General features: G+C 39.1%; 1 protein-coding gene across 1 annotated transcript in view; it reads left to right on the top strand.

Annotated features, from left to right (window-relative positions):
• DOCK4 (dedicator of cytokinesis 4) overlaps nt 1–14578 on the top strand; it is a 397824-nt gene that overhangs the window by 267044 nt on the left and 116202 nt on the right. Inside the window, exons 24-25 of the mRNA XM_054692564.1 lie at nt 10953–11080; nt 13572–13706. Of these exons, the coding sequence (XP_054548539.1) occupies nt 10953–11080; nt 13572–13706 (263 nt within the window). The remainder of the gene's footprint in view (nt 1–10952; nt 11081–13571; nt 13707–14578) is intronic.

The raw sequence follows: 14578 nt of genomic DNA, 5'->3' as shown, positions 1-14578 counted from the left end.
AACTACTTAGGAATGCGCCTGGGTCCAGATGTAAATCACTGCCCTGTCAATAATAAGCAAAACCTATAAGCAAGTTGATTTCATTCACTGATGTTCACCATTCCTATGCTCTTAGAAAACATTTATATACTGATCACCAACTCAACGAAAATTACACTCAGATTTTCACTCTCTTGAAGTGTGTCTGTCATTTCTTTCGCCAACGCCCTGACCACCCTGCACGCTTCTCTCAACCCTGAGACGGCCTCATCGTCTACTGCTGTGCTGGTCAGCGGCAAATCTTTAAAAAAAAAAAAAAAACATAAACTTGTGGAGAAGTAAAAGCATCTCTCAATCAGCCAAACACTTATAAGCACACAAAGATACTAAAATGCAGAAAGACTTTTATCAAGGCTTCAGGGGGCTGAGGCTTGGTTTGATGATTAAGACTCACCATTGAAAACAGAGACTGTCATGGTGAAATGACAGGGCACTAGAGGGTGGAGTTTCCTTCCATGGGAAAAACAGCAAGTGTGAATGAGAGTGTTCCAAGGTTCAAACTACCCTCTATTCTAATCACATGTGACCCCACAATACTGTTAGGGAAACCTGGAAAGTATGTCTCATAGCTCCAAAATTCGAAGTCAGAAACTATGGACTTACGTGATAGAAGGGGCAGATCTGTGTTGTCCACTTGAAAGATGAAATGTTAGCATGGAAGGAAGTTGTGCAATACAAGAGACAGTATCCATAGGTGTTGTCAGAGAACAGGATAGGATGTCTCAGTCTGTGGTTAAGAGGAGAATGTGATCCCCTTAAGGGCCGTGGTACATCTCACAAGAATAAGTAGATTCTGTCTAACTGTAGGGGTACACAGGGAGACCATATAAAATGGTGTTGCTCACAACATTAGGGGTGGGGGTGCAAAGCACTATAGTAAAAGAAGTTCAAGTAATAGTCCACTGACAAGGGTTAAAGCTAATACTTTTGACCTCTGCTTAGAAAAAAAAGTGCACACACTTTCTGCAAGAAAGTAATGATGTTTTTTTTAAAGTGTTTGAAATTCGGTTATCTCAGTTTTGTCATAGTTTCTGAGAAGTAATTATAACCAATTGACATAATGGATAAAATTTATCCAGGAAGTATGAAGTATATCACCACAATATAATGAAACAAAACTCAAGTTTTAGATAGTTTTCATGTATTCATTTTCTATTGCTGCTGTAAGTTACTACAAACGTAGTGACTGAAAGTCATACATGCTTTGTATTTTACATTTTTGTAAGGCAGAAGTTCAAAATGCTCTAAAATCATGGTGTTGGCAGAACTGAATTCTTTTGTGGATTATGTAGGAGAGAATATTGTTTTCTTGCCTATTGTCTTTTAAAGGCCACCTGAATTCCTTGCTTATGGCCCCTTCCTCCATCTTTAAAGCTGGCAGCATGGCCTTTTCAGATCTCTCTGATAGTGAATCTCTTGCCTCTTCACTTACAAGAACCCCCTGTGTTTATATCACATCTACCAGATAATCCAGGATAATTCCTCTGTCTCAAGATTCTTAATTTAGTCCTAAATATGAAGTCAATTTTACCACAACATAGTCACAACTTCTGGAATTTAAGATGTGACTGTATTTGGGGACCTGTTACTCTACGTATCACAAACACAGGGTAAAACAGTCTCAAAAATGATAATGGCTTAGCTTCATTTGGGAAGGTAAAAAGCCCTTAGAAATTTATGAATTTTGTTTCTTTATTGAAAGTAAAGAAATGAAACACAGACTTGCTACAGTTATGTGAGCTCACACATCTTGGCTAGACGGAAGTTACAAATGACATTTTCCTGATTAATATTATAAAACTGAAGCAGGCAAGATGAAATATGGAGAATGACATTACAAAGCATCCACTGGATATGTATTCAGCCGAAGATAAAGTACTAATTTCTTGACCGACCTTAATGACAGTTCTATTTCTCAGAACAGTATGATGAAGCCAGCTGCACTCTGAGCTTAATTCTGATCAGCAAAGAACTGGTTAGTGATAATAGAGATGAGAAAAGTCTAAGAAAGTGACCTCATTTTCTGGGGGATTCATATTAGTCAGAGAAAGGAATATAGAGTACAATTTGGCCCACATTTTAAGAATTGAATTTCAAAACATTTTAGAGAAAAAAATCTTAGATGTTACAAGCCTCCTAGAAGAGAAAGTTCCAATCCTTTCTTTTCTTTTCTTTTTTTTTTTTTTTTGATGCTAGGATCTTGTATAAATTAGGTTTTTCTAGAGAAACAGACCCAATAAGGTGTATGTATGTATGTATATTGTTTATTTTTTTAAATATTTATTTTTTATTTATACAAGAGCTGGGGTACAGGCCAGAAGTGCAGGAGGGTGAGAGGATTCACCAGAGACAGAGTGGGAAGCAGAACAGGCAGACTGACCGAAAGCACTGCTCAGGGGAGCAGTGGGAGCAACTGGAGAGGTCTCCCACGCCATGTGGGAATCTCCCTGGCCTGCCAGGAATCAAACCCTCGCTGCAGAGGCTGCTGACAGTTTCCCAGCGCTGTGCTCAACCCGCTGCACCACCGGCGAGGCCCTATATTGTTTATTATACATATGAAATATTTATTATAAGGAATTGGTTCATGGGATTATGTGAACTAAGAAGTCCTCAGATCTGCAGTCAGTAAGTCAGAGACCCAGGAGAGCCAGTGGTGAGGTTCTGATTCTGAAGGCCTGAAAGTTCCAGACCAAGTTTGAATGTGGGAGAAAACTGACTTCCCAACTCAAACACAGATAGAGCAAATTCCCCCTTACATCATTTTTTATTCCCTTTAGGAGTCCACTGCATCTGCATTGCTCAGTTTGCCACTGAGATGTTACTCTCATCCAGAAAGGCTCTCACAGACACACCTAAGAAATGTTTATCCAAATATCTGTCACCCCATGACAGTCAAGTTGACAATTAAAAACCATTACAAATTCCAAGGAGAGGAGGCATGTGAAGGAGGCAGCATGGTTATGAACACTGCTGGTTAAGCTGAGATTAGAAATAATACAGAGAGGACAGAGAAAGGGACATAGACAAAGGTTAGCAACAGAATGAAAAAAAGTCAGAGGGAGACCAGCCAGGTTGAGTTGAGGGTCACTCTGGCACCATAATATCTGGACAGAGTGGGCATAAGGAGCTTTCCCTCAGCCAGGCAGGTGGATCATCCCTTTAGTCCCACATGTCAGGTCAGACTCCAGGTTATCTGGACAGATCTGAAGGAAATAGCTAAGATTTTGGTATTCAAGTAGATTGTCATGTCTAAATCATCTGAAGTCTAGATAGACATATTTAATCTATAAAAATGGAGCAACTCCTTTCTCCCTCTTTCCCCATAGTTCTTTTCTTCCCATTCCTCAAGGTCAGGAAAGGGCCTCCGTGATATTGTAGAAGACCACTTTGGCAGTGACTAAAAGTTATAGAGTTGAAATATAAAGGAGGCAGGTGGGTGGTGGGGGCAGGTGAGAGCAGAGAGGAGTAGTATAGGGCTGCATAACCAGAGACAGGCAGAGCCTCTGGAAAGCTGCATGATAACTACTTTGCATCCTCAAGACCCAACTTAAATTTTGCTCTCCTACCTTATTCTCAGCTTGTCATACAATTGGCATAAGCAAACATTATAGTGGAAAGGGTATACCTGCCTTCTTTTCATTGCTTACATGTATGTTACCCACAATTACACATACCTCCAGTGGGAGGGGGTACAAGACCAGGATGTGTGTCATGTTCCCAGCACCACCAGCAGTTGCCCTGGTTTGTGTCCCTGCAAGTTGTTGGGACTGGCTGCATTGTCCACGTAGCTCAGGGCGAGCACCAGCACATGGAGGCATTGTAACCTGGACTGTGGTCATGTGTGTTGCACTTGCTTCCCATTTCAGCAGTGTTAAGGTATGAAGACAGAAATGTCAGGCTTCATTTCAGTTGCCTCTCATATGGCAGAACTGGTGTGGTTCATTAATCCATGAATTGATTCAACAAATTATTATTGTGGGCCTACCCATTCCAGGTTTTATGTTAGAAGTGTTATAGTAAATTAAACGGGGAGTCCCTGCCCTCAGAAGGCTGACAGTATGGCTTGAGAGATGTTAATTAAGTAACTGATAAAGAACAATAGCATGTGTGCTGGGGGTAATTTATGAGGTATAAGGTACTGTGCAACAGGGAGACTTGATGAATATTGGGGTTCAGTCCACCCATTTAACCTCAGATAGTAGTCCATGTGCCACTCAGCCCTCAAATTATTGTTTTTACACCAGATATCTTCTGTGAGGTCCAAACCTGTGTAACCATCAGTTCTCTCAGCATCTCTCAGGGATGTCTCACGGGCCCTTAATCTCAGTCTATCTGAAATGGAAATCCCAACTATTTTCTCTGTATATCGGCTCCTCCCCATTTCAGCATATGATAACACCATTCACCTAGGAACCTCAGAAACCTCTTCTCCCTTTTGTCTTTTCATCTACAACCATCATCCTGGCCTCCACAGCATCTCTCATATCTGGCCACGCCACCTGCCACATCTCCAAACACTGCCACCTGATTGGACCTGCCTCAGTCATTTCTATACCTGCTTTTCATATCTCCATTCTCGTCTCCATCTATTTCAGCCAAGTTCCCATTCAGTTACTCTCTCTGGATGATACAACTCTCAGTGCCTTTACTCATCCCAGTTGTTCTGTTCTGTTCTGAGGAAACATGCCAGATATTCCAGGCTCGTGATCTGGTCCCACCCACCTGCCTGTCCCACATCATTACCTCACCCCGCTTGGGACCCACTGTCTTCTGCTTTTCTCTGAATCTCCCCATTTTCCCTTCAGGACTCAGTTTAACTCAATTTTATCTCCAACTTACTTAACAGTCCTTGGTAGTAGTAGATGCTTGAAATGCTTGAATGAATGCTCTGTACTGTACCATATGCAGGGGATTAGGGTAATGTAGCAATAGCTGTTGAATAAATGATGTAATAATTAAAAAATAATTTTGTTAGAAAAGCAACTTTTGAGCTATGGAGGAGCATGAATATGACAACAGAGCAATGGAGTGTGTGTGTGTGTGTGCGTGCACGCATGTGTGTGGTGAGGGGGGACAGACCGGGAACAGAGCAGTTAACAAAAGTAAGAAGTGCATGCAGAATCCATCAAGCTACAGGAAGGAACCCCTGTGGCAGTCCACAGGGTGGGATAATTCCAGTGGGTGAGATCTGAGATCTGTCAGCTACACTCAGGGTCATCCTAGGCTGCCACTGTTATTTTCCTTTGTGATCCTTCATGGTTTCTGCATGAGAATGTAGCCTCTGAATCATCTCCAGTCCTTTCACTCAGGTTATCTATCCTCCACTGTTTGAAAGACTTGTTGAATGGTTTTGCTACTTTTACGACACTGAAACTTTACTTCAGGTGCTTAATTCAGGGAGGTCTAAACCAGCTCTGATTTCAGATTTTCTGCCATGCTGGTGCTTCTGTGCAACCCATGGCTCAGTGCAGAGCCACGCAGCAGTGTGAGCCCTGCCCATGTAGTTCACAATCCCCCTCCTAAGGCTGCCAAGAGGGTGTCCCACTACCTCCCAGCCCAAGCTGGGGCTCAGTTGATGTAGAGTGACAAGCATCCTTGCAGCCCACCACAGGACACACACACCTGGCCCCTGTGGACAGATGCTGACTGCCAGGATTCTTGTCTAAGGATGCTTCTCCTTCCTAGCCCCACGCCTACTGGAAATTACTAGCAGGAACTGGCTTTGTCCACTCAAGTGTGTACAGGCAAAACAAAAAGTAAATGAGTCACTCCCTGATACACCCAACAAGACACAGAATACAGTAAACCTTGTCAGAGATATGAAATATGAGTTTGTTGACCCTTTCAAGGACAGAACCTGCACAATAGATTCTGTGGGTAAATAAATGTATGGAAAGTTGGTGTTTGCTCAACTGTGGGTTTTCTGTTTCTTTGAACTTACTTAATGAGTCCAGGTATTTTCTTTTAAAGGTAAGAATTAGCATTTTAACCAGTCAGCTTGTTTGGCAATCACCCACCAATTCTATCATTTGCATTGGCTGACATTGTTGATAATGAAGAAAAGGCAAATCTGCAGACTAGATAATCATATAATTCTTTTTCTACATACTGCACCAATTTTATTTTACCTTTTTTGCATTATTTTTTAAGTTGTTTGTTTACAAATTGAATTTTTTAAAAGTCAAATACATATCCAATAAACTATCTTCTTAATAATTAAACATCACTAGGTAGTGACTCCAGTCATCTAAGCTTTTAGTTTCTATTTCTTGGTTCTTTTTGTCAATTGATTTAAAATAATCACATAAGTACTCTGGCCAGGTTTACTATTTAAAGGAAACCTGCAAGGAATTATTTCAAAAGTTTAGGTTTTAATATTCTGTGTTCTTTGTCTTAAAGTTAAGAATGACTATGCCTATGTGGTTTGTTTTGATGTAAACCTAAGACCAGCCCTTCTTGTGTTGTTGGTAAATCTCTGGCAGGCATTAAAGGAAATACAAGACTCCAAACCTCACTCCTAAAAAAAAGTAAATAAATAAAAGACAATAAGAGAAGTAAGACAAACACTGATAAAGCCCCTTTCCTAGTTGTGAATTACTTATGACTTTTTAATTAGGATGCAGAATCATGTATTCTTTTCCATGAATAAGCTTTATAACACTTCATGGAATCCAGTACAGTGTTAATTGAATTGGTGAAATTGCCATTTTTTTTTTTTAAGATTCATCTATTTATGCATACAAGAGCTGGGGTACAGGCCAGAGGTATGGGGGGTGAGAGGATTCACCAGAGACAGAGTGGGGAGCAGAACTGTCAGATTGACTGAAATACACTGCTGAGGGAGCAGTGGGCAAGACAGGAGAGGTCTGCTGCTCCATGTGGGTTGCTCCCTGGCCGGCCGGGGATCGAACTTGTGCTGCAGAGGCTTCGGATTGCTCCATAGTGCTGTGCCCAACCCCCTGCACCACCAGGGAGGCCTTGACAATTTTTTTTTATCTTAAGGAGAAGCATAGCATTTAATCTTTCACTATTAAGTATCATGGTAGCTAAAGGAAAGTATTTCATTAATTAATGCCCTTTATCAATTTGAGGAAATTACCTTTTTAGCTCTTTGAAAAGTTTTAGCAGTGAATGGATAGATTGACTTTCAAATGTTAAACCAACTTTGCATTCCCAGGATGAACCCTATTTTGTATATTATATATAATATTATATATGTATATACTGTATTTGCTAAATTTTCTAGTGTTTTTGCATCTATGTTCATAAGGGATATTAGGCTACAGTTGTCTTATAATGTCCTTCACTAATTTTAACATATGAAATGCTAGCCTCAAAAAATGAGTTAGTTGAATAACCTGTATATTCTGTTTTCTAGGAGAATTTGTATAGCCTTGATATGATTTCTTTCTAAAGTCTTTATAAAATCCATAGAAGCCACTTGGGCCTGGAATTTTCCTTGTGGGTTCTTAACTAAAAGTTCAATTTCTTTAATATCTATAGAGCTACTAATACTACTTTTTTCTTGAGTCAAGTGGCATTGTAATTTTTCAAACTATAAGACATGAATTTTTATTAACCAAGAATAATTCATCTAATTGTCGCACAGGTGACTTTCTTTTATAAAACCAAGCAAAGCAGGTAAAGGGACTAGTGCATTTAAAAGTGGGCATGCCCAGAAATAATATGTCTGTGGTGGGCATATAATAGACAATAATTTTGTGCCCTTGACAACTTGTTAAAAAATAAACATTTACTGTTACTTTTTAAAGATTGAAATTTATAATGAATAGGTCCGTTTTTCACTTATCACCTTATCATTTCAAATCTATGTAAGACTTACAGCTGATGTGAGTGGTCAACTACATGCGCAGATTCACTTACTTGCTAAAATTTATTTGTAACTCCAAAAGCAGTACTTGTGGCACTTTCATCATCATTTTTAGATATACACAGAGTAGTGCAAAATTTGAGATGCAGAATTTACGCCTTCCCAGTCAAGGTTAACGAGGCCTTGCTCTGTCTCCATTTCCATTTTCATATAAGATGCAGGCAGTAGGGGGCAGTATAGTGCAAGGAGCTCTGGTCTGGAGCCAGTTAATAGGGTTAGAATCCCAGCTTAGACTTGTTAGTGGGATGACTTCAGGCAAGTCACTTAATACTTCTGAACTTTATATCCTTGTTTATAGAATAAAGAAATAAGATCTTCCTGGATGAGTTGTTTTCAGGATTTAAGAGTATATGATCTATGTCAGATATGTACATGTGTATCCATATAGTTTCCTAGAAGAGTTAATATTCTCAGTTCAATTGTTTCCAGCATCTATACAGAACTTAACTTCCATGAATAGCAAGAATTGACTATATTTATCTTTCTACCCCGGCGAAAGTATACTACTATGATTTTCACTTGTTATATAACCCTTGTTTTTATTTATTTTTGAATATCAGTATTTTTATTTGCAAAAAAACATGATCCAGCAATAAGTTGTTCTGTCTTCTGGTTAAAAAGTTACACATGAAGTACACATGGACTAGAAATTTTAAAAGGATTGTAATACAATTAAATTTGAATAGTTTAGGCATACTGAACAAAATTTGCTGAGAGACTAGCATTAAAAACTGGAGCCACTTTTTAGGCACAAATCCTCTTGTTTGGTAAAATTCTCTAAATATTTTAGATCTTGACCTTGGTGGAATAAATCAGACTTTCTTCTAATATTCAGGTTTGTTATTTATAAATCCACAAAGGGAGCTGGGATCACCCTTGTGAAATCTGACGTTTTGGTCTGTTGGCTTCACCAAGTGAGATCCTATGTCATAGGATTGCTTTCCCCTCTATGAACAACCCTTGTTTTTAGAGTAAATATTATCTGATCATGAAGTAATACTTGTTTCATATACTGATGGAATTCATTTCCTAAAATTTTAAAAGGGGTTTTGTATCTATGGTCAGTGAAAGAATTTTAAAAAGGTATAACCTCATAAGTTTAGGAGATTGGGAGAGATGACAACACAGAAGAGACATAAATGGATTTTACAAGGATACATGGCAATGAACAGCAGACAAGAGAAGGTTGAAATAGGTAGGCATGTGGAATTGGTAGGCATGTAGAGCCATGGAACTATAGCTATAGCTGTAATCACATATAACTATAAATACTTTATACTATAGAATTGCAGACAACTCAGGGTGGCTTCAGAAAAAATCAAGAATTTAAATTACTAGGTCTCTCTGAAGACTAAGGGTGCTAGAAATATGAAAATTGGTTAAAATTCTGTAGAAGGAATAGTTAGCACACTACCCCACCTGGCCCCAATCTCTCTTTCATTTCAGAAAAAAAAAAAAAGAGGAAAGTTTACTCTTTCTGGGAGGTGAGTAAGATGTGTCTTTGATTCAGGAGAATCAGAAACTGCTAAATTGGGGGATCCAACTCTACCATGTAAACAGAGCCTCACAATTAAGCAAAGACATCCTCACCAACCACTTTTTCCATTATTTCAAATTACGAAGAGATGATAGGTTCATGCTCCCCAGAGAAGAGATTGGTAGCTTCCTCTGACCAGCACTAGAGATGACACCTCAGATTCTGAAATTTGGGCCTCCTCTATTAAATATCTGGATGCCTCCCCTTCCTGCTGAGATGCTTCAGCTGTCCACAAACTTGCCTGGTCACATTATGGTTTCTTTTTCACTTAGTGTTTTTAGTGTTTCACTTCGAAATAGGAATCGGCAATGAAAGATTACAAGAAACTGGAAAAAAAACCCTCTAAAATGAAAGGCAGAGGCCACTATGAAGAAACAAAAGATGAGAAATTGAAAGACAAAGGTAATTCAGGGAGAAAAAAAAAATCAAAGGATAGTCTCTGATTTCTCCAGAGAGACAAGTTACAGCACCTATGAAAAAAGAACAGGAAGCTATAAAAAGAGATAATTCAAAGAAATAAACTGAATGGCTGCATAATGAAAATGTAACACCTCTTGTTTGAAAATTATTAAGAGTTATCATGATGGTAACAAGAACATTAAATCACTCATGAGACCCTTCTGAACACAGTAATCTGCATGAATATACAGGTTACACACCCTTGAAAATGGCCTTGCAAGTAAAAAACTCCTAGAAATTGAACTTATGATACATTAATAAGAAAATTGAGTAAGTGGATATCTTTATCTGCACGATGAAGGAAATTTCCTAGGAAGTTGGACAAAAATATTTTAAAATATTTGAGAAGATTAGAGGACAATGATGTGAAAGTAGTCAACATTCCAGAGAGACCAAAAACAAAAGGGGGGCGGGAGGTTGGGATAATCTAGAAGGCTAGTTCAAGGTAAATTCCCAGAGCTGAAGGATGCAAGTTTCTAGATTTAAAGGAAATGAAATTTTGAATTACCAGAAATATTTTTAAGTTTTCAGAGAGAAAGAACAAAAACAAAATCTGGTCATATACAATGGTTTGGAAATCAGAATGGCACCAGTGTTGGAAATGAGAATGGCAGCCAAACTATAATGCTGCTGTCCCCTGAAATTATAAATATTTTGAGAGGTTGGGAAGAAGGGAGTAAAGAAACTAAATCCTCATCTACCATAGGAGGTAGTTAGTAAAGGATAGATCGTAATGAAAAATCAGGAAATAGCCAGAGAAGCACACCATGGAGAATTCCAGAAATAGAAAAGTAACACAAGCACCAGCAACAGCAGAAACCTATTTCAAGAAAAGAGCAAAGACCTCCTAAGTGCAGGAATCATGACTTAGGGAAAGGAATGGTTGTTTCTCAGAATTGACCTTGGAGAATTAATACCTTTTTAACTGCATGTGCTAATAATTTCACTATTAAAAATAGATTGTAAAGTAGATAAGGCGGTTTGCATGGGACTCTACAGATGTGACACTAATGCTTCTCTCTCCAGATTCCCGGTACATCCTCCTGCCTGTCGTGTTACATCACCTGCACATGCACTTGCAAGAACAGAAGGACCTGATCATGTGCGCACGTATCCTTAGCAACGTATTTTGCCTCATCAAGAAAAATAGCTCAGTAAGTAAATACGGGTCATGGCATGTAGTTCCCATCAAATGGCATCTGGAAACAAAATTTTAGAAGTCCTCAAAGAAACCTCACTGAGGAGTTACCCCAGCTGGGTTGGACTTTTTGCTTTTCTTTAGGAGGAATTTTTTGAACCTTGTGGGATTGCTATAACCCTAAATAACCTGGGTTTCCTAAACTTGTATTTCAAGAAAGAACTGAATACCCAGCAAGAAAAATTAGAAATCTCAAAGCCTCCCACATGTGTCTTTAATCTTGATATGATGAATGCTCTGTGGTAAGAATAAATTACTGCTTGCAAAGTGAAGTATTTTTTGGCCCACTCTGTGAAAGGTTGCATGATGATGCTCAGAGCTTGGCCATGCCCTTTGGGCCTGGGCCTGCGGAGATTGTGGAAGCAGAGGAAGGCCCCAGGAGACTGGAGAATCTTCGCAACAACCATAATTCAGCCCCAACAGTAATCACTGAGTTGTTATGGCTTTGGGAATTCTTGTCAATGTTCCTGACTCTGGATGCAATATAATTGCATTAGAGGCTGCAGTGAAAATAGAGGAAAATCACATGCTTGCTTGTAAGTCCCCAGCTCTGAGTATTCATGTTCATGGTCCAGGGAGGTCTGATGTGAAATGAATATATGAAGGATGTCCAGTTTCAGTTCTGTCAGTCTGCAGCTGTTAATTGAGCATTATACTCATCTGAAACAGCTTTTTTTTTTTTTTTAACAGATATTTGTTTTTTTTGTTTTTTTTTTTTTTTATAGAGGCATGTTTTATTTATTTATTTGTTTGTTTGTTTGTTTGTTTTGTTTATACATGCACTGGGTACAGTCAGAAGCGTGGGAGGGTGAGAGAATTCACCAGAGCCAGAGTGGGGAGCAGAGCAGGCAGAAGGACCGAAGTACACTGCTGAGGGGAGCAGCGGGCGGCAGGAGAGGTCTGCACACCATGTGGGACCCTCCTCCGGTGGCAGGGGAGCAGCCGGGGATCAAACCGGCGCTGCAGAGGTTGCGGGCAGCTTCGCAACCCAGCGCTCAACCGCTGCGCCACCGGGGAGGCCCTGAAACAGCTTTTGCAAAGCAGAGTTGGGTAGCAACTGCTGAGATGCCTGGTTTTCTGCCCCCCCTATTACTACTAAGCTGAAGTTTCCCCATTTTTGTAGTAATTATGATCACCTCCTGAAGGACTCAATAGTGAGCTCTCCTGGGACCCTGGGGAAAATGGTAGTGATAGGTTCTCAGTGCTGTGTGCATGGAATTGGCACTTGAGAGAAAATGACCAGAAGAAAGTGTAATAAGAGAAATCTACATGGGGAGAGGAGGACAGTTGATTTTTATGTACCCCATGAACTTAGGACATAGGGTCATCCAGGACTGGGTGGAGTAGTGACAGAAGAAGTCATTAGTTTTACTTCAAAACTCCCTGTGTATAATTCAATAAAGAATAGCTGTGCCTTGCCTAGTTAGAATGTTTTTGCAAACTGGAATTGCTGAGAATATAAATTAAGTTTGATAGTTCATTGCAGAAAATTGAAAATAATTATCAGTGGTAGCGGAGGTGATTTTTAAAAAATTTTCCTATTTATTTCACTTTGGCATTGCAGTCATTTTTTACACTTATCTGATGGGGGGAACTTTGGTAGTTTTCTTGCAAGTATAAGAAAATTTACCATAAAAGACTAGCCAAAAAGCTCGTTGAAACCAATACTTCTAAATGTTTTATTTACAAAGTCACTCTTTGGTAGGGAACATTTCTATAGAGTTTCATCTTGTACAGGTGTAATACCCCAAATCTACTTCATGCAATCAATACAGAATAATTTGCGTTTCTCAAGTCCTGGGAGGTGTGTATATTAGTAATTTTGCTTTGGGGAAAGCTATCTGCACCATGGCTACTAGTATTATATCTGGACTATAGCTAATGACATTTGTCTAGTCTTAATTTTCACATGTGTAGATTTTTAAAAAATAATTTTTTATAGGACTAGGCTTTCATACTTAAAATAAGATTTTGGAAAATGACCTGTGCCACTCCATTGATGAGAATAATAGATGTAAGCACCATTAAAAATTAAAGACTCATAACACCCAGAGGTGCTTTCAATGAGGAAGTAGGTCCGTAAAGATAAACTGAGTTCCCCAAGGTGACACACCATGATAGCAGCATACCTGGTGCTCTGGATCATTCTGGTGTGCTTTGCAGGACATTGCCCCACTTTTTATGTTTGTATCTCAGGTGCCCATTGCACAACTAAGTTGTTCACTGTTGGGTAAGCTGTTAACTTGTCCGTCCCTTTCTTTTCTGTATCTAGTTACTAACATAGACGACATTAAGTGAGATTGGGTTTGTCAAGCTCTTGAGTTCCCTGACTTTTGACCCTATATTTGGAAATGGGGTTTTTCCTCCTTTCTTAAAAAGAGATTAATATACATATTAAGTAGCCATTTCCTGAACACAGTGGTTGTTGTTGTTTTTTTTCTCTTAAGGAAAAATCTGTGTTGGAGGAAATCGATGTGATAGTGGCCAGTCTGCTGGACATCCTGCTGAGAACCATACTGGAAATCACCAGTCGACCACAGGCGTCGGGCTCCACAATGCGGCTTCAGTTCCAGGATGTCACTGTAAGATCACAAAGCCAATGACACACAGAACACAGCATAGTTGTGCTTGCTAAAGTGTCATCACTTTGAGGGTGGGTTACTGTAAGACTCTGGGAAATCTGCCCTGGTGAGTGACCTATGTACGTGTCAAGTATACATAAGGTGACCTTCATTTTATCAGGGGGTGAGGACAAGAAGTACGTTCACTAAAAGACTTTGGATTAAGGAACTTATAATAACTTTTTCTTAGCCCAATTTAAATGAACCCATGCTTATTACTTCTGAAGAAGTGAGAATAGCGAAGTGGAGCAATGACAGTCAGGGGCCCTGAGTTCTTATTTTTTCTTACTACAGATAGCCAGGATTCTTAATTTTTCTGGTCTCAGTTTCCTCAGTTTTAAATGAGAATATTTGACTTGGCATTTCTAAGGTGCCCTCAAGCTCCACTAATTTACGAGTCTAACACAATATGGTTTATATGAAATGTTAAGAAATAACATATCTGGTAGTTCATATGTTTGTATATATTTATGTACACATTAATGTATGTTAATACCTACATATAGAGAGAAGGACAGGTAGATGGATGGACAGATTTCTATTTGAAATTCACATTCAGTTGGAAAAAAAGTTTTTTTTAAACATGCGATTTAGAATATTTGTACAAATATTATTTGTAGAAATAGCAGTAGATGCTGTAGTTTTCACACACAGATTATTTACAAAAAATGTCAGCCTTTTGCTATCATTTTTATATATAATGCACTATTGAACCTCTGTCTTAAGAATGTTTTGCTTAACCCCTGTAGAGAAATTTTGTTTTATCTGAAAATGATTAGAATTCCATCCTGGCTCAAGTGCCAGAGTTTACTGATTCAGGATGACCATCTTTT

Source organism: Talpa occidentalis, unplaced genomic scaffold (assembly GCF_014898055.3).
Source record: "Talpa occidentalis isolate TD23 unplaced genomic scaffold, MPIMG_talOcc4v2.1, whole genome shotgun sequence".
NCBI lineage: Eukaryota > Metazoa > Chordata > Mammalia > Eulipotyphla > Talpidae > Talpa > Talpa occidentalis.
The sequence above is the reverse complement of the archived record's forward strand: the minus strand, read 5'-3'. Positions and strand labels throughout refer to the sequence as shown.